Source organism: Podarcis vaucheri, assembly GCF_965113315.1.
Source record: "Podarcis vaucheri genome assembly, chromosome: 10".
In the NCBI taxonomy this organism is placed as follows: domain Eukaryota; kingdom Metazoa; phylum Chordata; class Lepidosauria; order Squamata; family Lacertidae; genus Podarcis; species Podarcis vaucheri.
In genome coordinates, this window is record NC_138748.1 from 74,451,641 (window position 1) to 74,477,985 (window position 26,345).

A 26,345-nucleotide genomic window follows, 5' to 3' on the forward strand; every position below is an offset into this window, starting at 1 on the left:
GGGTGGAGAAAATCACAGGGTTGCTGTAAAATATAATCCCACCCATGACTTCTCATTTACATACAGTCTGTAAATTTAGGAAGGTCACACACCTCACCTGTGCTAATACTGGCAGTCTTTGGCCTGCACAGGGACACCCGGTGTGTAGAGCCTCCAGCCCCAGGCACTGTCTATCATGAAAATGGGTCCTTTGACTGGAAAGATTCATGCATTCGCTGTCATCGGATGCTGAAGGATTGTATCTCAGCTTGTCAGTCACTTTGACATTGCCTACAAAGAATAAGAGGAACAGAAATGCTTTGGAGGTGCAACTTCTCTATCAGCCCTGAGAGCCATTCCATGTACTCTTCACCCCTGTTTCTGATGACAGGTGTACATTATCCTCATCCTCAATGAACCAGGCAGTGGAAAAGAGACTTAAAGATGGAAGCCTGAGGGGGAGAAAAAGGTTTCTGGCTGCTTCCTGGGTGGGATTGCGGAAACCAAGAGCCACTTCTGAGAAGGCCTCTCCCCTCCTCTCTGGATTTCCTCTCCTCTCCAGGGGACCAGTGGTTGGACTGGGCAGAATCGCTGCGTCTGGACAGGGCAGGCGATTATGGGGTGGAAGGAGGATGGAGCTTGCAGGAAGGAAGGAGTGGGGGGACTGGACCCCCCCCCACTTTCCAGGGATTCTTCTCTGGTCGCCCTGAAGGGGGGGTCGATTCCTGGGCGGGAGAGAGAGGCCAAGGCGGCCCCTCCAGAGATTCCCCGAAGAAGCCACAATGGAGACGCCCCCTCCCGCAAGACTGGTCTTCCTATCTCCCCACCCACCCTGCCAATGCTGTGCTTCCCTGCCTCGGGGATGCCCCCTTCCTTCTCCCCCATGTACTTGATCCCTCCCTCTCTCCCGGAGTCTCCCCTGCATCCGGAGGCTTCCTTGGCACCACTCCCCCCACGTCCTGCACCCCCATCTCTCCAGCCGGAGGGGCCCCCCAAGACGAGCCGGGGAGGGACAGGGGGTCTCTATCCCTCGTGCCCGTTAACCCTTTCGTGGTCCTGAGCTCCGGATATTCCCAGCGGGCGCCACGATGGAGACTTCTCCCCAAAGACTGGTCTTCCTATCTCCCCCCCCCCCAGTGCTGCGCTTCCCTTCCCCCCTCCCTCTCTCCCGGAGCTTCCCCTGCACTCCGGTGCGACTGACCCATCGCCGTGCGCGCCCCATCTCTCCACCCACAGTGCCCCCCGAACAGGAGCAAGGGAGGGACAGGGGGGTCTCTATCAAGGCGTCTTTCGCGCCCCTTAACCTTTTCATGGGCCGCTTTTCTCGCGCGGAGCCAGGGGGAACGGGGTGAGGGGTCCGCCCTGCGAGGAAAGCCCCCTTCGCAACACGCGTGCCGGGATCTGGGCCCCACGGAAGGAGCTTGGGGGAGCTGGAGGGGTCTCTGGGTCCTTATCTCCCCCCTTCCCCATCCCGCGATCCTCTACTCCCCTCTCCTTCTCCTCCCCCCCCCCCGCGACCCCTTTACCTCTTTGTCCTCGCTCCCGATTCTCCTTTCCTGCAATATCCACGAGGGGGGGCCTGCCTCCTCCCTCCCCTTTCCGAAAGCGCCCCCCCCCCGAGCTACGGGGCAGAGCAGCAATTCGGAGTGAAAGCTCCACTTCCGGGAGAAGCAGGCAGAGTTGGAGGGGGCTCACCCCCCCCCCATTCCTGGAGCAGAAGCCGGATTGGAGGAGGAGGAGGAGCAATGTATTGGGGGAGGGATTTGGGATGGTGGGGGCGGGGTGAGAGGAGGATGTGCCGGAAGGGGAGGGAAAGTTTTGAGCGGGTGGTGGGGGAGGAGGAGAGGAACCCCCCCCCCCGTCTTCCTTCTGGGATCAGGAAAGCGGGGGAGGGGCTGATCCCGACAATCCAACAGCGAAGTCACAAAATGAGTTCTGCATTTAAATCAGATCAGACTCCGAGTTCGTGTTTTGGCAACATGACAAGTCTGTCCGTCGGGATGCCTGAGGATTCCTGCTCCCTGCCTTTTCCTGGCCAGCCTGAGAGATCACTGGAAAGGGCGGATTTCTTGACTCCAGAATCCATCATCGCAGACCCCTTTCATTCAGACCCAGAGATCTGCTCTTTGGACAAGCCTGCTTGGATCATGTGGATCACCAAAAAGGGTTTTCTTGTGTGTGTGTGTTTCTTGGTGGCTGATTAGCTGTTTTCCCTGTGTAAAGGTCAGAGGGGGCAGGGTTTCTGTTGAGGCAGGGGATTAGCTGTGGGAGGAGCTTATCAGAGTTTGTAGGGCAGCGGCGCGCGCCTAGCGGCGCGCACTTATACCCATCTTTTAGATTTAGGGGAGCTAGTCTCAAACGTTTGTTGGGGGAGACCTAGGGTTTTTTTTGTGGGGGAAGTTATTTGTCCTGTCTTCAAGCTTTTTATGATGGAGGACCTCTGTAGCCACCCCCAACAACACGATCTCATGATGGAAGGGGAGGGAACAGCTGCAGTCGCCTGCGATTCCTGCGCAATGTTTGCCATCTTGCCAAAGGTTGCAGGCAGCTTTACCTGCAGCAATTGCATGTTGATTGCCCTATTAAAAGACAAAGTCCAGCAACTGGAGGAACGTGTAGCTACGCTCCTAAGAATTAGAGAGCTGGAGCTCTTCTTGGAAGCAACAGAGCACACCGTCCCCACCAAGGAGGAGACAGGGAACTCCCCTGAGAAGGAGGCTTGTTCACCAACACAGGAGCCAGATATATGGAGAAACGTGACTCAAAGAAGTAGGAGGCCCAGGGTCCACTCTGATTGTCTAGAAATACACAATCGCTTTGAGGTCCTCTCCCCTAGCATGGAAGACGAAGAGCAGACTCCATTTGAGGATCTCTCCCTCATTACAGTCGATCAGGTATATGAAGACGAGCAGCAAAGTCAGTCCTCAGGGAATGTGCAGGTGACCTTGGAACGGACAGCTCACGGAAGAACCCCGACCAAACCCAAGAGGAGGCGTGTAGTGGTGATAGGGGATTCCCTACTGAGGGGAACAGAAGCAGTGATCTGTGGGCCTGACAAGATGTCTCGGGAAGTGTGCTGTCTCCCCGGGGCTAAGATCCAAGATGTAACTGAACGACTGCAAGGAATCATAAAACCCACTGACGAATACCCCTTCCTCTTGGTTCATGTGGGAACCAATGACACTGCAAGCAATAGCCTCCAGAAGATCAAAAGAGACTACGAGGCTCTCGGCAGGAAATTGAAGCAACTAAATGCACAAATTGTCATCTCGTCTGTCCTCCCAGTTGAACGACGTGGCCCAGGGAGAGAGGGGAAAATAGTGGAAGTGAACAGCTGGCTTCGCAAATGGTGTAAACAGGAACGGTTTGGATTCTTAGATCACGGACTGCAGTTTCTTGAAGATGGACTTCTGGCAAGCGATGGGCTGCACCTCACAACGGTTGGGAGAAATGTTTTTCCCAAAAATCTCAGAAACCTCATCAGGAGGGCTTTAAACTGACTAATGTGGGGGAGGGAGACAATGCTCCTGAAGGTAGGAGTCTATCAATTAATGAAGATGATCATCCAAATGTCATAGACCAAATGGAGCAAACAGCACGCGGACCTAGTGGTGGGAGGAAAAAATCCTTAAATAAGAGACATGGGGGAATGATTAATGGACTTCAATGTCTGTACACTAATGCGCAAAGCATGGGAAATAAACAAGATGAGCTTGAGCTCTTGGTACAGCAAACTAAATATGACATAATAGGCATCACTGAAACCTGGTGGGATAAGTCCCACGATTGGAATGTAATAATGGGGGGATACAATCTATTTCAGAGAAACAGACCAGACAAGAAAGGAGGAGGAGTGGCGTTATATGTCAGGGATGTGTATACCTGTGAAGAGATCCAAGATTTAGAACCTCAAAGCCAAAGTGAGAGCATTTGGGTCAAAATTAAGGGAGAGAAGAATAACAGAGACCTCATTGTGGGAGTTTACTATAGATCCCCAAGCCAAACGGAGGACATAGATGATGCCTTCCTGGAACAGATGGCCAAGCATGCAAAAGGAAGGGAGATAGTAGTAATGGGGGACTTCAATTACCCGGATATTTGTTGGACGTCAAACTCAGCCAAGAGCATAAGGTCAAACAGATTCCTCACTGGCCTTGCAGACAACTTCATTGTCCAGAAAGTGGGAGAAGCAACAAGAGGAACAGCCATTTTAGATCTGGTCCTAACCAATGTTGATGACCTGGTTAGTGGGGTAGATGTGGAAGGATCATTAGGCGCGAGTGATCATGCTCTTCTGAAGTTTACTATACAGCGGAAAGGAGCAGCCAAGCATACTAGGACTCAATTTCTTGACTTTAAGAAAGCCGACTTCATAAAACTTAGGGAAGTGCTGGGTGAGATCCCATGGACAGCAATACTAAAAGGAAAGGGAGTTCATGATGGCTGGGAGTTTGTTAAGAGGGAGATACTAAAAGCACAACGTCAGGCAATACCAATGAGACGGAAACATGGAAGGTGCCTAAAGAAGCCAGGGTGGCTATCTAAAGAACTTTTAACTGAATTAAGATTAAAAAATGATGTGTACAAAAAATGGAAAAGGGGGGAAACCACCAAAGAGGAATTCAAAAAAATAGCCAGCACGTGTAGACACAAAGTCAGGAAAGCTAAAGCACAGAATGAACTCAGGCTTGCTAGAGAGGTTAAAAGCAACAAAAAAGGCTTTTATGGGTATGTTCGTAGCAAAAGGAAGAACAAAGAAACAGTGGGGTCACTCAGAGGAGAAGATGGTGAAATGCAAACAGGGGACACAGAAAGGGCTGAACTCCTCAATGCCTTCTTTGCCTCAGTCTTCTCCGATAAAGAAAACAATGCCCGACCTGAAGAATTTGGAGCAAATGATTCAGCAAAGGAAACACAGCCCAGAATAACTAAGGAGATAGTACAAGAATATTTGGCTAGTTTAGATGTATTCAAGTCTCCAGGGCCAGATGAACTGCATCCAAGAGTATTAAAAGAACTGGCAGATGTGATCTCAGAACCACTGGCAGTCATCTTTGAGAATTCCTGGAGAACAGGCGAAGTCCCGGCAGACTGGAGGAGGGCAAATGTTGTCCCTATTTTCAAAAAGGGGAAAAGAGAGGACCCAAATAATTACCGCCCAGTCAGTCTGACATCAATACCAGGGAAGATTCTGGAGCAGATCATTAAGCAAACAGTCTGTGAGCACCTAGAAAGGAATGCTGTGATCACCAATAGTCAGCATGGATTTCTGAAAAATAAGTCATGTCAGACTAACCTGATCTCATTTTTTGACAGAATTACAAGCCTGGTAGATGAAGGGAACGCAGTGGATGTAGCCTACCTTGATTTCAGCAAGGCATTTGACAAGGTGCCCCATGATATTCTTGTAAAGAAGCTGGTAAAATGCGGTCTTGACTATGCTACCACTCAGTGGATTTGTAACTGGCTGACTGACCGAACCCAAAGGGTGCTCATCAATGGTTCCTCTTCATCCTGGAGAAGAGTGACTAGTGGGGTGCCACAGGGTTCTGTCTTGGGCCCGGTCTTATTCAACATCTTTATCAACGACTTGGATGATGGACTCAAGGGCATCCTGATCAAATTTGCAGATGACACCAAACTGGGAGGGGTGGCTAACACCCCAGAGGACAGGATCACACTTCAAAACGACCTTGACAGATTAGAGAACTGGGCAAAAACAAACAAGATGAATTTTAACAGGGAGAAATGTAAAGTATTGCACTTGGGCAAAAAAAATGAGAGGCACAAATACAAGATGGGTGACACCTGGCTTGAGAACAGTACATGTGAAAAGGATCTAGGAGTCTTGGTTGACCACAAACTTGACATGAGCCAACAGTGTGACGCGGCAGCTAAAAAAGCCAATGCAATTCTGGGCTGCATCAATAGGAGTATAGCATCTAGATCAAGGGAAGTAATAGTGCCACTGTATTCTGCTCTGGTCAGACCTCACCTGGAGTACTGTGTCCAGTTCTGGGCACCACAGTTCAAGAGGGACACTGACAAACTGGAACGTGTCCAGAGGAGGGCAACCAAAATGGTCAAAGGCCTGGAAACGATGCCTTATGAGGAACGGCTAAGGGAGCTGGGCATGTTTAGCCTGCAGAAGAGGAGGTTAAGGGGTGATATGATAGCCATGTTCAAATATATAAAAGGATGTCACATAGAGGAGGGAGAAAGGTTGTTTTCTGCTGCTCCAGAGAAGCGGACACGGAGCAATGGATCCAAACTACAAGAAAGAAGATTCCACCTAAACATTAGGAAGAACTTCCTGACAGTAAGAGCTGTTCGACAGTGGAATTTGCTGCCAAGGAGTGTGGTGGAGTCTCCTCCTTTAGAGGTCTTTAAGCAGAGGCTTGACAACCATATGTCAGGAGTGCTCTGATGGTGTTTCCTGCTTGGCAGGGGGTTGGACTCGATGGCCCTTGTGGTCTCTTCCAACTCTATGATTCTATGATTCTATGATTCTATATGAATCATCACTGGATCATCCATGATGTCATACCCACCTCACGAGGGGGGGGGCTCAGGAAGAATCTCCTGCCACGTGACTGGGGGAGTCTGGAGGCTGACGGGGGTCAGACAGGGCCGCTGTTTTGCTCTCCTTACTATTTCAGCTCAGGTTTTCCTGGCAGAAGTTACATTTCATCAAGAAATGGGTGGATTCACTGAGGAAACGGGGCTACGTTGTAAAGAGGCAAATGTGTATACTTTGTTACCACCCAGTGAGTTGTGTTGCAAACAAAGGCCATTTGCAGAAAGGCTCCTATTGTATCACCTGCGGCTACATGCCGGAGTTTGGGTCTTTTTGCGGAAATATGTCTGTGTAAATGCACTTATCCCCGTGCATTTATAATGGCAAGACATTAAATCCCATGAGATCCACAAGCACCAGAACCATAAGCCCACCTAGGAGCCCAAAAGCACAGAACGAAGCAGCCCTTTATCTCTGTGTTGTTGGCTATGAAAAGCTGGATGTCCAACAAGAACAACATGTACAACAAGAACAAGAACATTGTCTCTGGGCAGCTTCCCAAAGAATAGAAGAAAACATGACCCAACATGAAATATTAAAAGCTTCCCGATACGGAGCTGCTTTTAGGCGTCTGTGGAGGTTTGTCTCCTTGACATCTGGTGGGAGAGCGTTCCACAGGGCAGTCACGACAACCGAGAAGGCCCTCTGTAACCTCACTTCTCGCAATGAGGGACCTGCCAGAAGGCCCTCGGAGCTGGACCTCAGTGTCCGGGCTGAGCGATGGACGTGGAGACGCTCCTTCCCTTCTACTGGGCTGAGACCATTTGGGGCTTTCAAGGTCAGCATCAACACTTTGAATGGTCCTCGGAAACGGACCGGGAGCCAGTGAAGATTTCTTGGGACCCGTGTTCAGGGGCCAGCTGTTAGGGGGCCTTTCAGCTGCTGTCCAAAACTGAATGTATCCCTTGCCGGAAGTAATCCATAAGCCTCTCCTCCTCCGCCTTCTCGGGACGCCATTGGTGCGCGATGCTCTGGCTCTCGAGAGAGGGAGAGGCGTGAGTTGGGTGCGCTCGGCTTGCCAAGGGTTAAACGGAAACGAGCTGGATTCCTAGATAGGAAAGTAAGACGGGGGGGGCAGGTCCTCCAGAGCGAAAGCCCAACCCCTCCCTTTCCTGCAAGAAGTCGGGCGTGTGGGGGTCCCGTTGGTTCGGCTCTGCAGAGGCTGCCTGGGGGCGCCTGCTGGGATCCGGTGAGTCTCCTCTCTCCCAGAATAGGGCCCATGGGGAGAGCGGGGGTCCCCGCACTGCATGGCGAGAGGGGGGCAAGTCAGGGCGGGGAGGGTCGCAGGAGGGCGGCAGCTCTGCTCTTCCTTTGCAGCTGGCCCCTTGGGGAGGGGTCTCGGGTCCAGGAGCGGGGAAATGCATGCAGAGAAACCCTATTCACATGTATGGATCAGTCCCCTTGTATAACAGAGGTTGTAGGCGGATGGAAACATTTGGACATGAAATATACCCTGGTCCCTAAAACCTCACCTGTGCAAGGAAGGAAGACGGAGGGCAGAGAAGAGAAAGCGCTTCCTCTTGCAGGGCAGAGTAAAACCTGTGGAACTCCTTCCCACAAGAGGCAGGGAGGCCACCAGTGGTTGCAGGAATTGATGTATAGGTTGGGGGGGTTGCCCCTCCAGCAGATCTCATGCACATGCAGCCCACTACCAAAATCAGCACCATCACTTTTGTGACTTGTGTGATTTGTCCCCACAAAACACTTCATCACAGTTTCTTCCTGCCTATTCAAAGGGCCTTTGCTGCACAATACGAAATGTAACAATTCAGTGATTAATGTATCTATGTACTGGCTCACTGGGGAAACTTCAGAACATGTGAGCTCAGCTACTCAGCAGCCCCTCTGCCTGAGTAATCATCCCTGGCATCCTGATACCCGAGTGCCAGACAGGTAGCCATTCCAGAAATACCAAACCCAGATGAAGACAACTTGGCTGGGAAACAGGGAAATGTAAATATCTCCTTTTTTTCACTTGATGGGTGTTTGGTGGAGAGCAAGGGGAGCCATGGGGCAGGGTCCAGGATGCTCAGATTCCTGCCACCAGACCTCCCCTTTCATGATGTAACCGTGATGTATGAGTGATGTAGTTGGGGGGGGCATAACATGGGGATTAAGGGTAAAGGGACCCCTGACTGTTAGGTCCAGTTGCGGACGCCTTTGGGTTGCAGCGCTCATCTCGCTTTATTGGCAGCCGACGGTTGTCTGCAGACAGTTTCCGGGTCATGTGGTCAGCATGACTATGCCGCTTCTGGCGAACCAGAGCAGCGCACGGAAACGCCATTTACCTTCTCGCCACAGCAGTACCTATTTATCTACTTGCACTTGACATGCTTTTGAACTGCTGGGTTGGCAGGAGCTGGGACCGAGCAACGGGAGCTCACCCCATCACAGGGATCCGAACCGCCAACCTTCCAATCGGCAAGCCCTAGGCTCTGTGGTTTATTAGCGCCACCCGCTAATAAAAGTTTGGGTTCTCTTTTGTGTGGGGCTTCCATCTTGTTTCACCTGGTGGCAGGTGGGAGTCCTGTGGTGACAGACTTCAATCAAGACCAAGCCTACTGGCTGCTGTTTGCTCCATTATTCCTGGCTGGTGTCCTTGTTTCTTGTCCAAGGGAGCCCTCAGATTTCTCTGTTAGCACAATCAAGGTGGCGTTCAAAGAGGAGGAGACCGATCTGTGGAGAAGGAGGAGAGGGTGATGGGGGGTTCCTCTGCTCTGTCTCCCCCATAGGAGGCTGTCATGAGACAAAGCAGGAGCAGCAAGGCCTACATCTTTCAAGCCTCCTGGCTGTTAACTGTTAACAGCTAATTGCTGAGTCACTGTAACTCAGGATTCATCTCGAGTGATGACTCATTCCCCCTAGAAAAGTAGCCAGTCTCTCTGTGGGCCTCAGGAGCTGAGTATTATTGCTTTGTGTTGTTGCTGTGAATGTGTAGCGGAGTCGCCTTCAAGGGCAGTTCCACACAGAGAGCGTTGCCACCATCCCATCTGGTGCAGAGCAGGGAAGACCAGGACCATGTCCTCTCTGTCCCGAAAGGTCTGTGGGGTGGGGAAGTAGCCTGAGCTGGACATGGGCACCTGAGCCTCAAGCGACCATGATGGACCCAGGAGTGTCCTCAAGTATTCATGACTGGGGAGGGGAAGCGTTAAGCAATGTAACATCATCATCGTTACTGCTTGTTCCCTGCCCATCACCCGAATTTCCAAGAGCAGATTACAATTTTCTTTAAAAAGCAATAAGAACAGTTGAAAACACATTACACTCATAGAAAGGCGAGTTCCACTTTATTTGCTTTTGAGTGCTGACCTTTGACCCCACCCACATGTCATTTGGCCCTCATAAGTTAGCCAGATAAGGGAATAAATGGGCTCTGAAGTGGGGTTGGGCAGGAGAGCAACTCTTGAGGAGTCCTGGGTTAGGACCCCCACTATAACCCAATGCTCAGATAACACTCAGTACAAATGACTCACTTGTCAATCACAATTCTGACTTCATTCCTTGATTGAAAACTCTGAAAGGCAGGAGCAACCAGGCTGATTCATCTCTCAGAAAGACCAACAGTTCCCTGCACATTTTGCATGGTCACTTTCCCTCCAGGAGGGCTGGAGACTTACTTCACCTTCTCCTTTTTATAGAAACCTCAGAGTCTGGGTTGTGGTGCAGTCCAGAGCTGGCTCTTCCAAGACTCATACATACTTCCTCACGGAACATTTTTCTCCTCCAGGCAATATGTCAGTTTTGTAACAGAACAATGTATTCGGTTTGTAGAATTCCCTAGCACCTCTGATTTGGACAGACAGAACTTGGCAGAAGATCAAGGGATTCCTTCATCTCTCTTGGAGGCTTCCTGAGAGCACAGATGGATGAGCAAGACTCAGCTGGCCCTGGAGCAGGAAGAGGCCAGGCCATGGAAACGGGGAGCAGTGGGAGATTCTGGGGGGAAACTGTGCAGAAGATCCCGGGAGAGGAGGACACTCTCCACTCAGAGGTGCAGAGCAAGCAATTGAGGCAGTTCTGCTATCAGGAGGCCAAAGGACCCCGGAAGGTTTGCCGCCAGCTCTACTGCCTTGACCATCAGTGGCTGAAGCCAGAAAGGCACACGAAAGCTGAGATGCTGGACCTGGTGATCTTGGAGCAGTTCCTGGCTGTCCTTCCACTGGAGATGGAGAACTGGGTGAGGGAATGCGGAGCAGAGACCAGTTCCCAGGCAGTGGCCCTGGCCCAGGGGTATGCAACCCGCGGCTCCGGAGCCGCATGTGGCTCTTTTACACCTTTGCCGCGGCTCCGGGGCAGATACTAGCGAGGGGAGGAGGCGCATTGTGCGCCCCGACACTCCCCACTGTGGCGGGCGCTGTACTGGCTGTGACGTTGCATGGGGGCGGTGCGTGCATTAGTCACGCACCGTCCCAACGTCACCTTCCCGTCCGCTGTCAGATCAGAGGGCAGCGGCGCGCATACTTTAAATGTCACAATCGTTTTGCGGCTCCCAGGTTTTGTTTTTTTCTTCAGAAACGGGTCCAAGTGGCTCTTTTTGTCTTAAAGGTTGCAGACCCCTGCCCTGGCCGAAGGTTTCCTCCTGAGTCAGGCAGAGGAGAAGAAGCAGGCAGAGCAGCAGGTGAGAGAGACTTTCCTCTGAATACTCCCAAGGGGCTCCGAACGTGAGTGAGGGTATCTGAAAATTCTCCATCCTTTTTTGGAAAGCAGCCATTGAATGTTATCAGATTGCCCTTCAGTTTTTGCCTCTGTCTTCCTTTTCTAACTCTTCTTCATATTCTCTGTTTTGAATCTTTGTTGCTATTTCAGAGACAGGATCTGATTGCAGAAATGGGCCCAGATTCCTCTGAGACCAAAAGGACTCCGTTGGACACCAGAGAGAGGCTGCTGGGTAAGGAAGGAGTCCGTTCTCCGTTTGGTCCGTTTCTGTGGATATCAAAACGAATCCATGGGTTCTTTTCCTCTCTTTTTTTTTGGGGGGGGGTAGACACTTGGGGCCAGGAGCACCAAGGAGGGAGATGTATTTTTAAACCCAACTAAATTATGAAATGGGTCCAAATGTCCAGATGCACTCAGAAGGTGAGACTTTTTTGGGAGCAGCTGCACTCCTGGCTTCCCACTTACTTCTGTCTCTTGCAGGTGACCAGATGATGCCAGCAAGACCTCCTCTTCCATCTATTCCTGGTGGTGAAGGAGAAGCAACGGCTGTGGAAGCAGCTCAGGTAGAGGGAGGGAGCCCTGTGGGGAAGGGGGCTGAGGGGTGGGGCAGCCAGGGTGCCTCTGGCCCCCGAGGAATCTCTCTCCTCCTCTTGGCTTCTGCCCAAGCTTCTCTGAAGGCATCTTTGTCAAGGGCAGCCTAGACAGAAACCAGGAGGCTGGGAATGCCATTCTAGAAGCTTAATGTGCTGAGAATAAGGAACAGCCACCTTGCCTTAACTCACCTTCTGACGGTCAATAGAATGATTCATAAGTCATTGTCGTTTTACTTGTAGAGTTATCATTGAATGCTAAAACAGGCTTCTAAGCAGTTCATCAAGCCTCAAAAATAGTTCCCAGGAATCACCTATCTTGTCGCATCAGTTGCACAATGGGGTTTCCCCACCTTCTCCTACCCCTTTTAATGCACAGAAAGAAACAGCAATGTGTAGCAGACAACCTTAGTGCTGTCTAAAAAGGACCTCTTCATTTCTCTCTTAGGGTCCAGTGTGCTTTGAAGATGTCACTGTTCATTTCACAGATGAGGAATGGGCGTTGCTGGATCCTGACCAGAGAGCTCTGCATAAGGAAGTCATGGAGGAGAATCACAGAATTGTGGCCTCTCTCAGTAAGGTTCCCTTGTGGATCATGACCTCTGTTTAGAAATTCCATGCATATCTCTCTCTGATAAGCCTCCCTGGTTTTGAGGGAGGTCTGCAGGGCCACTTGCAGCATTTGGGATTCTAATACCCCCCAAACTCACCTTAAATGGAGAGCTATCAGCATGTTTTGACCGTGGACATGATGAAGCCAACATAGACCTTGCTGAGAATGAAATGGGAACATGCTGGGAATCTGAGGTCAGGAGAACACATCTTTGTTGACACTGTCCTGCCTTCTATTGCCCAAAATCTTCCTGATATGGAGCATATGGAAGACATTGAGGGTTTTCCCCCCTAATGGTTGTAATTGTCCACAATTCACTTCACAAACTGCTTGCTCAACGCACAATCCTGATAGACCTCCCTCTTGGCATTGAAGAGTTAGTAACACATTTGCCTTGCCTATACACTTGTCCAGGTCAGCATCGATGAAGAGGTTGTTGGTTATGGTAGAACCTCCTAGGGAGACAAAATCATCCACCACCTCCAGTGTCTGAAACTCCCATAGGTGCATTTTGCAACAGGGAATTTCATAGGCACGAGCAGTTTCTGAGCTCTGCGCGCAGTACTGCACTTAAGATTTCAGATTAAAACTGCGGAGTGGAAGGAAAGCAGGACCTTTTTCTGCCTCCCCACCTCCAGCTACTCTCTGAAGGCTGAAGGAGAGACCTGTCAAGGTGGTGTCTGCTCTTCGCAATAAACACCCTCTGCTCACTCAGAGAGATATTTACAGTTCTTTATTTACATATGTACGAACAGCTACAGTTCAAAATCATGCATCTGAATCTGACCAGTCAGATTCGGGGAGTGGCTTCCTTCGGCTCCTTCTCCAACCCAGCAGATGTGGGAATCTCGCAAGATGTCTTTGATTCTCTCCTCGCCTGTGCCAAAGGCACCGCTTCCCCTTCTGTTCCTGAACTCCCTGGTTGGTGGCAGGGCTCTCCAGTACTGCAGAGCCCTGACACCACTTGACTGCTCTTCGCCTTCTCCTCCCCTACTTCGTCCATCATTTCCCTGTTTTCCCTGTCTGACTGTCCCTGCTCTGATACTCCCCCTTCCCTTGATCCAAGGTCTGTCTGTCCCGTGACATCACCCCCACTAAGCCCCCCCATCTGTCTCGCTTTCGATGTCTTCTGAGGATCTGAAACCTACAAGTGGTGATATACCTGTGGGTGCGTGCATTGTGTTATTGTATGCAAGCTCTGCCAGGCTCAATTTCCTCAAAACTTCTCTCTCTGTTCTCCCCTTGCCTGTCTGTCCCATGACAAGACCTTCTTAAAAAATCAGGGGGTGGGAGTGGGCAGGGGAAGGACTAGACCATGTGAAAAATGAACATATTATTTTAGCTGCTGTTCATTCCTTTTCAGCTTTGTATTTTTGTCATATGAAAGTGCACCTAGACATTCCATTTTTGAGCCCATAACCTAGGTATAAGGTCCTCTTTATGTCCTAGCTGTCCTATCTCTGTTTCTAACACTGACCACCTCTAGTGTGTGGTCAGCAATGTTGATGCATGGAATTCTTCCTCTATCACAAGGGTTAGTGATCAATATTCAATACAGTGGCACTCCATTTCTTCCTGCAGCTCTAATCCATTTCTTTCTTCATTGCAGGTGGTGCTGATTTGGAAATTGAGAACGAGGACGCCCATGACAGAATCCACACAGTGGAGAAGCCATTGCCACTCTTGCAGTGTGGAGAGAGCTTCAGTCACAGCTCCCATTCGACTACCCACCAAATAAATGCTATTGGGAAGAAACCCTCTCAGTTCTCTGAATGGGGGAAAAAATTCTGTTGGAATGAAAGTCTAACTTCACAGGAAATGATTCCCACAGGGGAGGACCCACTGAAATGCTTGGAATGTGGAAAGAGCTTCAGTAAGAGTGCACATCTCATTTCGCATCAAATAATTCATACAGGCGAGAAACCCTATCAGTGCTTAGAATGTAGGAAAAGCTTTAATACAAGCGAAACCTTCCGTACACACCAGAGAATTCACAGGGGGGAGAAGCCATTTGAATGCCAAGAGTGTGGAAAGAGCTTCAGTCAGAGAACCCATCTCACAACCCATCAAATAATTCATACAGGTGAGAAACCCTATCAGTGCTCGGAATGTGGGCGGAGCTTCAATCACAGGACGACTCTCACGGTCCATCAAAGGATTCACAGTGGTGAGAAACCCTATCAGTGCTCGGAATGTGGGAAGAGCTTCAGTTGGAAGCAAAGTCTCACTTCCCACCAAAGAATTCACAGTGGTGAGAAACCCTATCAGTGCTCGGAATGTGGAAAGAGATTCTCCCAGAGAGCCAATCTCAGTTCCCACCAAAGAATTCACACAGGGGGAAAACTATATCAGTGCTTGGAATGTGGAAAGAACTTCGGTCTCAGGGCCCATCTCACTACCCATCAAAGCATTCATACCAGGGAGAAACCCTATCAATGCTTGGATTGTGGAAAGAGTTTCCTACAGAGAGCTGATCTCACTTCACACCAAAGAATTCACACAGGGGAGAAACCATATCAGTGCTTGGAATGTGGGAAGAGCTTCACTGTGAGCACTGGTCTTACTTCCCACCAAAAAATTCATATTGGGGAGAAACCCTATCAATGTGTGAATTGTGGAAAGAGCTTCACCCAGAAGCAAAGTCTCACTTCCCACCAAAGAATTCACAGTGGTGAGAAACCATATCAGTGCTTAGAATGTGGAAAGAGTTTCTGCCAGAGAGCCAATCTCACTTCTCACCAAAGAATTCACACAGGTGAAAAACCCTATCAGTGCTTGGAATGTGGCAAGAGCTTCAGTCTGAAGAAAAGTCTCACTTCCCACAAAGCATTCATACTGGGGAGAAACCCTATCGATGCTTGGATTGTGGAAAGAGTTTCTGCCAGAGAGCCGATCTCACTTCCCACCAAAGAATTCACACAGGAGAGAAACCATATCAGTGCTTGGAATGTGGAAAGAATTTCCGCCAGAAAGTCAACCTCACTTCCCACCAAAGAATTCACACAGGGGAGAAACCCTATAAGTGCTTGGAATGTGGAAAGAGCTTCAGTCATAAGCAAAGTCTCCCTTCCCATCAAAGAATTCACAGTGGTGAGAAACCTTATCAGTGCTTGGAATGTGGGAAGGGCTTTGGAAAGAAGACCAAGCTCATGGCCCATCGACGAACTCACAGTGGTGAGAAACCCTATCAATGCTTGGATTGTGGAAAGAGTTTCAGCCAAAGGGCCAATCTAACTTGCCATGAAAGAATCCACACAGGTGAGAAACCATATCACTGCTTGGAATGTGGGAAGAGCTTCAACCAGAAGCAAAGTCTCACTTCCCACCAAAGAATTCACACAGGGGAGAAACCTTATCAGTGCTTGGAATGTGGAAAGAGCTTTGGTAAGAGAACCAAGCTCATGGCTCACCAAAGAATTTACAGTGGTGAGAAACCCTATCAATGTGTGAAATGTGGAAAGAGTTTCTGCCAGAAAGCCCATCTCACATCCCACCAAAGAATCCACACTGGGGAGAAACCCTATCAGTGCTTGGAATGTGGGAAGAGCTTCAGTAAGAGGACTAACCTCATGGCCCATCAAAGAATCCACACTGGGGAGAAACCCTATCAGTGCTTGGAATGTGGAAAGAGCTTCAGTAAGAGGACTAACCTCATGGCCCATCAAAGAATCCACACTGGGGAGAAACCCTATCAGTGCTTGGAATGTGGGAAGAGCTTCACCCGGAAGGACAACCTCACTTCCCACCAAAGAATTCACACAGGGGAGAAACCTTATCAGTGCTTGGAATGTGGAAAGAACTTTGGTAAGAGGACCAAGCTCATGGCTCACCAAAGAATTCACAGTGGTGAGAAACCCTATCAGTGCTTGGAATGTGGAAAGAGTTTCTGCCAGAAAGCCCATCTCACTTCCCACCAAAGAATTCACAGTGGTGAGAAACCCTATCAGTGCTTGGAATGTGGGAAGAGCTTCAGTAAGATGACTAATCTCATGGCCCATCAAAGAGTTCATACAGGGGAGAATCATAGAATTTTAGACCTGCAGGAGACTTCTGGGTCGTCTAGTCCACTGCAGGACTCTCAACTAAAGTATCCATGACATTTTGCCTTCAAACATCTCCTTACAAACCTCCAAGAAAGGAGAGTCCACAACCTTCCAAGGGCGTCTCTAATTTGAAGCCATTGGTTTGGGTCCCAGCCTCCAGAGCCGGTGAAAACAAGCTTGTTCAATCTTCCACCTGACAGCCCTCCCTGTTCCTCAGAAGGCTTGGTTTCCCAATGCTTAATTGTCTTGCTCACCCCCCCCCCTCTGCACACCTTCCAGCTTGTCAAAATCCTTCTTAAATTGGGGCACCCAGAACTGGACACAGGACTCCAGGTGTGGTCTGAACAAGGCAGAAGAAAGTGGGGCTATTACTTCTCTTGATCTGGACACTTGACTTCTTTGGACGCAACCTAGAATAACAGCCTTTTTTGCTGCTGAATCATACTGTTGACTCATGTTAGCCTAAGACCCCTTTTCCACATGTACTACTGGCAAGCCCGGTATCCCCCATCTTATATTTGTGCAGCAAATTCTTCTTGCCTAAGAGCAGAATCTTACCTTTCTGCTTAGTGAAATTTATTGGATGCCTTTATATACCACCTCTTTCTTCAAGGAGCTCAGTGTGGTCTTGAGTCGTTCTCCCCCTCATGGTTTAATCCTGACAACAACCCTGTGAGGGAGGTTGGGCTGTGAAGCCATCACCCAGTGACTGGGTGGAGATTGGAACCCAGGTCTCCCAGTTCCTAGTCCAAAACTCTTAAGCACTGCACCCCACTGGCTCTCGAATGAGACTCTTGGAAAGTGCATGCATGCGCATTTCCAGAATTTTGCATTTCAGTGCATTTCAGTGCAATGTCTTGGTGTTTGTAGTTAAAGTTTTATACGCATGTGTCAGGGGATGATTAGCTGCTTGTGCTTAAAATAGTGCCCCTTCAGAGTTTGTGCGACCCCACAAACCTCTGTGTGTGACAGAGCTCTTCAGACATGTCTGCTCTAGTCACTTGTAGAGTCCGACAGTGGCTGTCTGCGGAAGCGCTTCCAGCAAAGAAGTTCCTTAACGGAAACGCGTCTCCTGGACTCACGACGTGACAGCTTCCGGCGAAGCATAGGTCTCCCTGCAGTTGCTTCTGACACCTCCCCGCTATTTTCGCTCGAAGTGTCTCTCACCCCTTTCTCTCCCCTTCTGCTTCCTGCCTGGGCTGCTGCGTCTCTCTCAGCATTACTGAGATCCTCCTCCAGAGACCCCGCGCTCCCCCTACTGGTCCCTGCTTTAGCTGTTGACTCTCTCCCAGTCTCTGGGAGCCCTACCACTTCCCTTTCCTCCGATGTCAGTTCCCTGACATCCACCTCCCCTCCAGGGCCCCCCTCTCCCCCGCCCCTACTCTCTCCTCTGGGCAGTGAGGAGCTGAAACCCCTAAAAGAATCCTCCTCATCTTCCGACGTCTCGAACATTTCCCTCCATCGGTCTTCGTTCCGACTCGCTGAATCCTCCTCCACCTCGGAATCAGCGAACCCCTCCAACTCTTCTTCTTCGTCGGTGGTGGCGAAGTATTCCCTCCGGAACCTCGCCACTGGCTGGGGTTTCCGAGGGAATCTCTGATGAAAAGTTTCAATCAAAACCTCGTCATCTACATCCTCTGCCCTGACCCAGGTGTTTTCCGACTCCGGCTCCCCTTCCCACATTACCAAATACTCTACTTGCTCTCCCCTCCACCTGGAATCGAGAATCTCCGCTACATGGTAGCTGTGTTCTTTTTCCTCCATAGCTGGTCCCCTATTGACCCTCCCCTCTCTGTCCCCTATATACGGTGACAGCAATGATCTGTGGAACACTGGGTGCAACTTCATGTGGTTAGGTAACCGGAGTCTGAAAGCCACTGGGTTGACCTGTTGCGTGACTTCAAATGGGCCCAGTCTTTTGGGTCTTAACTTCTTACAACCTCCTTTAAATGGTAACCCTTGGGTGGACAACCACACCTGATCCCCCACCCTAATGCTTTCTCCTTCCCTTCTGGTTTTGTCTGCCTGCCTCTTATATTCCTCCTTCGCCCTGTTTAAATTAAGTTGGAGCTGGCGATGGATCGCTTCCATTTCTTCAACGAACTGTTCTGCGGCTGGAACGCTCCAGTTCTCCCCTCCCCCCCTGGGAAGGCTCGGGGATGACACCCGTGATTGGCCAAAAAAGGGCTCATTCCCGTGGACACGTTCTCCGCATTGTTATAGGCAAATTCTGCCAACGCCAGCTTCTCCACCCAATCATTCTCTCTGTCATTCACATAACACCTCAAATATTGCTGGAGGACACCATTAGCTCTTTCCGCCTGCCCGTTGGTTTCTGGATGACGGGCAGTTGAGAAATTCACCTCTACATGCAATAAGCTCATGAGCTTCCTCCAGAACCTGGAAGTAAATTGTTTCCCTCGGTCCGAAACCACCCTCAAGGGGGCACCATGCAATCTAAACACATTTTCCACAAACAATTTAGCGGTTTCTTCTGCTGTGACCGCATGTGAGCAGGCTATAAAGTGGGCCATCTTGGTTAACAGGTCTACCACAACCATAATGGCTGTCTTCCCTTTGGACCTGGGCAGATCAGTCATAAAATCTATTGCCACTGCCTCCCATGGTCTTTCCGGCGTGGGTAGTGGTTCTAATAAACCTGCCGGTGCCCGCCTCTCCCCCTTGGCTCGTTGACATCGGTCACACCCTCTCACATACTCCCGCACATCTTCCCTGACCTTGGGCCACCAGAATTCCCTGGTAACCAGCCACATGGTTTTGTGTTGCCCAAAATGCCCTGCTGTGGGGCTATCATGCAGTTGCTTGAGTACCTTTTCCCTCAATTCTCCTTCAGGTACGTATAACGCTCCCTTGTAGTACAACGCCCCGTTTCTCTCCTCAAAACCCCCGGGTTTGTCTCCCTCCCTCCTGAGACCCCTGAGTTTGTCCTGGGCATATTCATCCTGCACCGTTCCCTCTATCAGTTCCCTTAGCCCCACCAGTGCCGCCCCACACACCCAGCGAACCTCGGGAATGACATGGGTCTCTTCGGGTGCACCCTCTCCCTCCAAATATTCAGGTTTGCGTGATAGAGCGTCCGCCCTAACGTTCTCCTGGCCTGGTACGTAACAAATCTCAAAGTTAAATTTGGAGAACTCCTGGGCCCATCTCAACTGCCGTTGGTTGAGCACTCGCGCAGTTCTCCAATACTCTAGATTCTTATGGTCCGTGCGTACTTGCACCTTCTGTTGTGCACCAATTAGTAGGTGCCTCCATCTCCGGAAGGCCTCATAAATCGCAAGAAGTTCCCGGTCATACACCGTGTAGTTTCTCTCCGATTTGTTCAGCTTTCGCGAAAAGAAGGCACACGGTCGCCACTCGGACCCCTCCTTCCCTGGCTGCAGAAGAAGCACCGCCCCTATGGCTCTGTCAGAAGCGTCTGTTTCGACCCTCAGCTTTTTTTGTAAATCCACATGTAGAAGTTGTTCGTCAGAGGCGAAGGCCTTTTTCAGTTCCTCAAACGCTCGCTCCGCCTCCCCCGTCCAAACAAACTTCTTTTTGCTGCTGAGACAGTCCGTGATGGGCGTCGTCAGGTGAGCGAAGTTTCGGATGAACTTACGATAAAAGTTTCCAAACCCTAGGAACCTCTGCACATCCTTCTTAGTCTTGGGGGTTTTCCATTCCAGCACCGCTTGAACCTTGCCGGGGTCCATGGCCAACCCCTTGTCTGACAAGCGGTACCCCAGGAATTCCACCTCCTTGGTATGAAACTGACACTTCTCCAGTTTCACCCACAGTCTGTTGGCCTGCAGCCTGCTCAACACTTCTCTGACGTCTCTCACATGTTGCTCCTCATTCTCCGAATACACCAACACGTCATCTAAGAAGGCCACGCAATTCTTGTAGAGCAAAGGCCCCAGTACATGGTTCATAAAGGCTTGAAAACACGCGGAGCCTGCTTGTAATCCAAAAGGCATAACGAGATATTCAAATGCCCCCAAAGGGGTGAACATGGTGGTCTTCCATTCATCCCCTTTCCTTATACGTATCAGGTTGTACGCCCCCCTTAGGTCCAGCTTTGTAAAAATCTTTCCTTTTCGCACCCTGGTCAAAATATCATCAATCCTGGGCATAGGAAAAGCCACCGGCTCTGTCACTGCATTTAGGGCCCGAAAGTCACATACCAGTCTCGGCTTGTCCGTGTTCTTTTTATCCACAAAAAACACTGGGCTACCCCCCGCTGCCTTGGACTCTCTGATGAAGCCTCTCTTCAGGTTCTTGTCAATGAACGCTCGCAACTCCTGCATCTCCCTGTCTGACATGGCATACAACCTGCCTACAGGAAGCTGTGCTCCAGGGAGTAAATTGATCTGGCAATCAAAGGGCCTATGCGGGGGTAGTTGGTCAGCTTCCTTCTCGCTGAACACGTCGCTGAGATCAGCATACTGTGATGGCACCTTCCCCTTCTCCATCACTTCCGTCCCTGCTAGGGTGGCTTGTGCCCCTGCTGACCCCTTTTCCCCCCTGCAGTGTTCTAAGCAATGTGCGGAACCGAAGGAAACCACTCTTTGATGCCAGCCCACCAGCGGATCATGTAGGGCTAGCCAGCTCATTCCCAAAATAATGGGAGCGCCTCCCAAGGTGGCCACATTAAACGCTATCAGTTCTGTGTGCCTTGCCACCCTCATTATCATTGGGATGGTCTGCAAGCTGACGCCTCCTCCCAACAGTTCTCTGCCATCGATCGTGGTCACCTGCAGGGGGTTGCTTAAGGGGATAGTCTGTATCTGGTGTTCAGCCGCAAACTCCTTGCTCATGAAATTGCAGGAGCTGCCTGAGTCCAACAGCGCCTTTATTTTTAGGGGGTGTCCATTTTGCAACTCTAGCGACACTTCAATCACTAGAGCAGGTCGAGGAGCTTCTGGCACTGGCACTTGGGAAAGGGGCACTTTCACTGCTCTTTGGCCTGGCTGCAGTGCCCTGCTGGCAACCAGGCGTTGGCTTTTACCTGCTCCGTTTCTCCCTGCTCTTCCCCCTCAACAGTTCCCACCATCCCTTGCCATTCCTTCCTCTGGGGGCAGACTCTGGCAAAGTGGCCTGGCTGTTGGCAGAGATAGCATTTCCGGGGTCCCTTTCCCTCCTTCTTCGCCCCCTCACTGGGCTTTGAAACTGCGCGCGCGCGGGCTGTTCCGATTTCCATCGGCTCTGCCGGCGGGAAAGCTGGCTCAGGAATGTCTGGAATGCGTAACTCCTTCCAACGTTCCCCTCTCCCTTCCCGCCTCTCCAAGGCTCTTGCCTCCTGGCGCGCTCCAATGGTCAGCGCAGATTTGGTCAGCTGATCCATAGACACCGCCCTGGGGCTCCTGGCCAGCTCGTCTTTCACAGCTGAAGAAAGACCTTCTTCAAATAGCATCTGAATGGGTGCTGCCGATAAATCCCACCCCAATCTGTGAATCAGCATGGTAAATTCAGTCCAGTACTCACGGACAGATCTGCTTCCCTGCTTGCAAGCCATTAGCTGTCTGCGCACTCCCCCCTCCTCAATATCGCTGGAGAACATGATATCCATTGCACGAAAGAATTTCATAGCGTCCTTCAGGATATCGTTGTGCGTTGCCATCAGGGGTCGAACCCAGTCCCGCGCCCCCTTCTCAAGATGCCCAATTACGAAAGCAACTCGGGATTCCTCATCAGGGAACTCATCAAACTGCACATTCAGGGCATATTGCATTTCAGTCCTAAAGGCATGGTAATCCTTGGGGTCCCCCCCAAACTTCTGCACTAATCCTGGTACCTTTCTGGGGAACTGAGTGGTTCTCCCCTTCTTGTCTGCATCTTGAGCCCTCCTCTCCTCGAGCCTCGCCGTCTGCAGCGCAAGTTGGACCTCCAATGCTCGGTATCTGTCTTCCAAGCTTGGACCAGCTCCACCCCCTGCGGCTCCGGCTCCTGCTGGGTCGCTCATGATGCCTTTTCCTGCACAGGCAGCGTACAGAGACTGTCGGACTGCTGTCAGGGGATGATTAGCTGCTTGTGCTTAAAATAGTGCCCCTTCAGAGTTTGTGCGACCCCACAAACCTCTGTGTGTGACAGAGCTCTTCAGACATGTCTGCTCTAGTCACTTGTAGAGTCCGACAGTGGCTGTCTGCGGAAGCGCTTCCAGCAAAGAAGTTCCTTAACGGAAACGCGTCTCCTGGACTCACGACGTGACAGCTTCCGGCGAAGCATAGGTCTCCCTGCAGTTGCTTCTGACACCTCCCCGCTATTTTCGCTCGAAGTGTCTCTCACCCCTTTCTCTCCCCTTCTGCTTCCTGCCTGGGCTGCTGCGTCTCTCTCAGCATTACTGAGATCCTCCTCCAGAGACCCCGCGCTCCCCCTACTGGTCCCTGCTTTAGCTGTTGACTCTCTCCCAGTCTCTGGGAGCCCTACCACTTCCCTTTCCTCCGATGTCAGTTCCCTGACAGCATGTATCAATGACATTAATATAATAATGGTAATTACAGTAGAAGAGTAAATTTTAGGAAATGCTAGACAGCGATAGGGTTAGTTTGGAATGCTGGGGTTGAAAAATTGAACAATTTCCACATTAATCACAAGAAGATCTAAAATATAAATACAAAACGGCAACAGCAACAACCCCCGAAAAAGCCCCATGTCATGTATTGATGAAGTTGTTAGAAAATTTATTATGGGAAAGGGGGTAAAAGTCTTAAAAGTTCATGCAACCATCTTCTCAGGGTTCCTACTCTTTGTGTGAATGAACCTTGTTGCTACAAATAAAGATCAGGTCTACTGACCGCTGTTTTGCTCTTTTAACTTGCCTGGATTCTCCTTCTTTGCTGACCCTGGAGGGACCATGGGGTGTGGCCCCCTAGGGAGCTGGGCAGCGGAGGAAATCAGCACCCCAGGATTTTTTCCTTCTCAGTGCTTCTCCACCTGAGCCTCTTACCTAAAAGCCTGACACCCCGCAATGAGACAGGATTGTGTCCCTGCCCTCAGCAAACAAAATAGCTCCCCCCTCCCAAGATACTGAGGTGCCCTGAGGGCTGTGCGGGACCCCCAGTCATTGAAATGAAAAGGGGAGAGGCTCAGGAAAGTTTCAGGGAGCAGGCAAGGAGGGGGCAGCACAGGCTCCAGAAGCTCCGTCTCGCTCATTCCTCCACACTACTCCCCCCCCAATTATACCTGCCTCCCCCCCATGGCTCCTTCACAAGTGTGGGGAAGCTGCGCCCCCTCTGCCCCCCGTCACAGTTCCTTTAAGATCCCAAGTTGCAGGGAGAAGGTTCACCTGCAGCGAAGCAAAACGCAGCTGCCCTGGCCGAGTGAAGCCAGGCTGGGGGGCACCATGGGGACCCCAGAAATGCGCCCCTAGAAGAAAAATGTGCCCCTCTGTTGGAGTGAACAGAGTGAAAAGGACAGTTCTTTGAATGGAGAGGAGCAGGAAGCGGAGTCCCCTCAAGATCAGTATTGGGACCTGTGACTTTTCAACTTGTTCATAAATGATCTAGACTTAGGAGGGAGCAAAGTTTGCTGATGGCAGTAAATTGTCCAGGGTTTTTCCAAGAAAGAGAGATTGCAAGGAGCTCCAAAAGGACTTCTTCAAAGGGGGTGAACGGACAGAAAATACAGTTCATTGTCAATGAGATTAAAGTGTTGGGAGAAAAAAATACCTCTTAATATCATGTACAGGCTCATGGGGTCTGAACCAGGTTTCTCTGTGTGCTCTAGGAGACCAGGGGGAGAGGGGAGCTGGTTGCAGCAGGAGGGGGAGTCTCCCTGGATGCTTCAGCTGATGTCCTCCTCTGATGGTCTCCTGGCCCCCTCCTCTCCTCCCTCTGAGTCTGAACTGCTCTCTGCCCCAGCCTCTTCCTGCTCACCAAACCCTGTTTCCTCCTCAGCTTGCAACACCTCCCCTTCCGGTCTGCTCCCTTTCCTCCCTCTTTTTGCTCATTGCCATCCCACCACCAGTCCCTGGTGGTGCCTCCCCACCCCCTGCACCCAGCCAGTCCATGACAACAACAGCAGCCACAGCACTGTGGTCCTCTGGTAGGAAATCTCTCTAGCAGCATGACTGAATAAAAACTTCTGGGACTATGGGAAAGTACTATCTTCCCCAAACCCCAGAATCACCCATTAACTTACAGTATTATAAGTTTTCTTCAGAATGCTTAGGAGGCAGGGATGACGTTTGGGTGAAGAATCAGTGCTTGGAGATCATGCGGTGGGGGGATGACAGAGTTTGGTGCAAAAACCGTCTTGCATGCTTGAGTAGAGCAACTCCAGGGCATGAGCCAAGTAGCAGCAGGGTAGGGGCCACGTGCAGAGCAAGACCCACACTGAGGTCAAAAACACACACAGAGGCAGCAGGACTTCTTCAGTAATAGTTTACTGAACTTTCAGAGCATACAGTTCTTACTGGGTCCCCAGTGAGGCACAAAACGTAGCTCCTGAGAGCAAATCCAGTTTCAGCAGAAAAAAAATACAGCACACAAGATATCTAAGTCAGGCACACAAACCAGCAGAAGGGAGCAAGGGAGGAAAGAGGCTGGAAGGACACAGAGCAAAGGATGTGTGTCTTTCGCTTCCTGTCGTCTGGGAGGTTAGTCAGCAACTCAGCATATTCAGGGGCTTCACAAAGAAAAGCTTTCTGCCGGCTGCTTCCAGGCAAATGAGCATCCCAGAAACACACACTGTGATCTGTGGGGTGTTGCCATATCAATTGTTTTTAAAAGGTTATCACAATGTAGTCTAGAAACCAGTATAGGATGAGATCAATATATCGCCCAGCCCTAATCCTAATTCACCACCAGAAATCCAGATTCACCCTCTCCCCCTCACTATCAAAAGGTACCTTACATCTAAAATTATAATCACTATTGTGAGATGTTACCTTCATTATTTCATTACTATGTTGTTGTTTAGTCGTTTAGTCGTGTCCGACTCTTCGTGACCCAATGGACCAGAGCACGCCAGGCCCTCCTGTCTTCCACTGCCTCCCTCATGCTGGTAGCTTCGAGAACACTGTCCCACCATCTCGTCCTCTGTCATCCCCTTCTCCTTGTGCCCTCCATCTTTCCCAGCATCAGGGTCTTTTCCGGGGAGTCTTCTCTTCTCATGAGGTGGCCAAAGTCTTGGAGCCTCAGCTTCAGGATCTGTCCTTCCAGTGAGCACTTAGGGCTGATTTCCTTCAGAATGGATAGGTTTGATGTTCTTGCAGTCCATGGGACTTTCAAGAGTCTCCTCCAGCACCAGAATTCAAAAGCATCAATTCTTCGGCTTTCAGCCTTCTTTATGGTCCAGCTCTCACTTCCATACATCACTACTGGGAAAACCATGGCTTTAACTATACGGACCTTTGTTGGTAAGGTGATGTCTTTGCTTTTTAAGATGCTGTCTAGGTTTGCCATCGCCTTTCTCCCAAGGAGCAGGCGTCTTTTAATTTCGTGACTGCTGTCACCATCTGCAGTGATCGTGGAGCCCAAGAAAGTAAAATCTCTCACTGCCTCCATTTCTTCCCCTTCTATTTGCCAGGAGGTGATGGGCCCAGTGGCCATGATCTTCGTTTTTTTGATGTTGAGCTTCAGACCATATTTTGCGCTCTCCTCTTTCACCCTCATTAAAAGGTTATTTATAGAATCATAGAAGAATCATAGAATCAAAGAGTTGGAATAGACCACAAGGGCCATCGAGTCCAACCCCCTGCCAAGCAGGGGTTAATTCCCCCTCACTTTCTGCCATCAAGGTTGTGTCATCTGCATATCTGAGGTTGTTGATATTTCTTCCGGCGATCTTAATTCCGGCTTGGGATTCAACCAGCCCAGCCTTTCGCATGATGAATTCTGCATATAAGTTAAATAAGCAGGGAGACAATATACAGCCTTGTCGTACTC

General features: G+C 50.3%; 4 protein-coding genes and 1 long non-coding RNA gene across 8 annotated transcripts in view; 2 read left to right on the top strand and 3 right to left on the bottom strand.

The window, feature by feature from the left end:
* LOC309541263 (uncharacterized protein) overlaps nucleotides 1–26,345 on the bottom strand; it is a 225,739-nt gene that overhangs the window by 187,045 nt on the left and 12,349 nt on the right. The window lies entirely within an intron of this gene.
* Nucleotides 1–26,345, top strand: part of LOC309541504 — a 146,244-nt gene that overhangs the window by 103,801 nt on the left and 16,098 nt on the right. The gene's annotated exons all lie outside the window — the stretch shown is intronic.
* LOC309541341 (uncharacterized protein) overlaps nucleotides 1–26,345 on the bottom strand; it is a 129,310-nt gene that overhangs the window by 79,067 nt on the left and 23,898 nt on the right. The window contains exon 1 of one of the 3 annotated variants that reach the window (XM_082239119.1): nucleotides 1,506–1,699. The exons of 1 other annotated variant lie outside the window; for it this stretch is intronic. The gene's annotated coding sequence lies outside the window, so the exon portion shown is untranslated. Of the gene's footprint in view, nucleotides 1–97; nucleotides 271–1,505; nucleotides 1,700–26,345 lie in introns of those variants that run through there. One more of the 3 variants, XM_082239118.1, reaches the window with a different exon arrangement.
* The window catches only part of LOC309541380 (uncharacterized protein), a 124,438-nt gene that overhangs the window by 58,431 nt on the left and 39,662 nt on the right, over nucleotides 1–26,345 (bottom strand). The gene's annotated exons all lie outside the window — the stretch shown is intronic.
* Nucleotides 11,120–15,782, top strand: LOC309541281 (uncharacterized protein). Its single transcript, XM_082238948.1, has 5 exons — nucleotides 11,120–11,174; nucleotides 11,363–11,444; nucleotides 11,693–11,775; nucleotides 12,251–12,377; nucleotides 14,025–15,782. The coding sequence occupies exons 2-5, from the start codon at nucleotides 11,384–11,386 to the stop codon at nucleotides 15,647–15,649; spliced, it is 1,896 nt and encodes a 631-aa protein (XP_082095074.1). The 5' UTR covers nucleotides 11,120–11,174; nucleotides 11,363–11,383; the 3' UTR covers nucleotides 15,650–15,782.

Coding starts and splice junctions, on each gene's coding strand:
- LOC309541281 (XM_082238948.1), top strand. CDS start 11,384: ATGGGCCCAGATTCCTCTGAGACCAAAAGGACTCCGTTGGACACCAGA. Junction 11,445..11,692: donor CACCAGAGAGAGGCTGCTGG/GTAAGGAAGGAG, acceptor TGTCTCTTGCAG/GTGACCAGATGATGCCAGCA. Junction 11,776..12,250: donor CGGCTGTGGAAGCAGCTCAG/GTAGAGGGAGGG, acceptor TTTCTCTCTTAG/GGTCCAGTGTGCTTTGAAGA.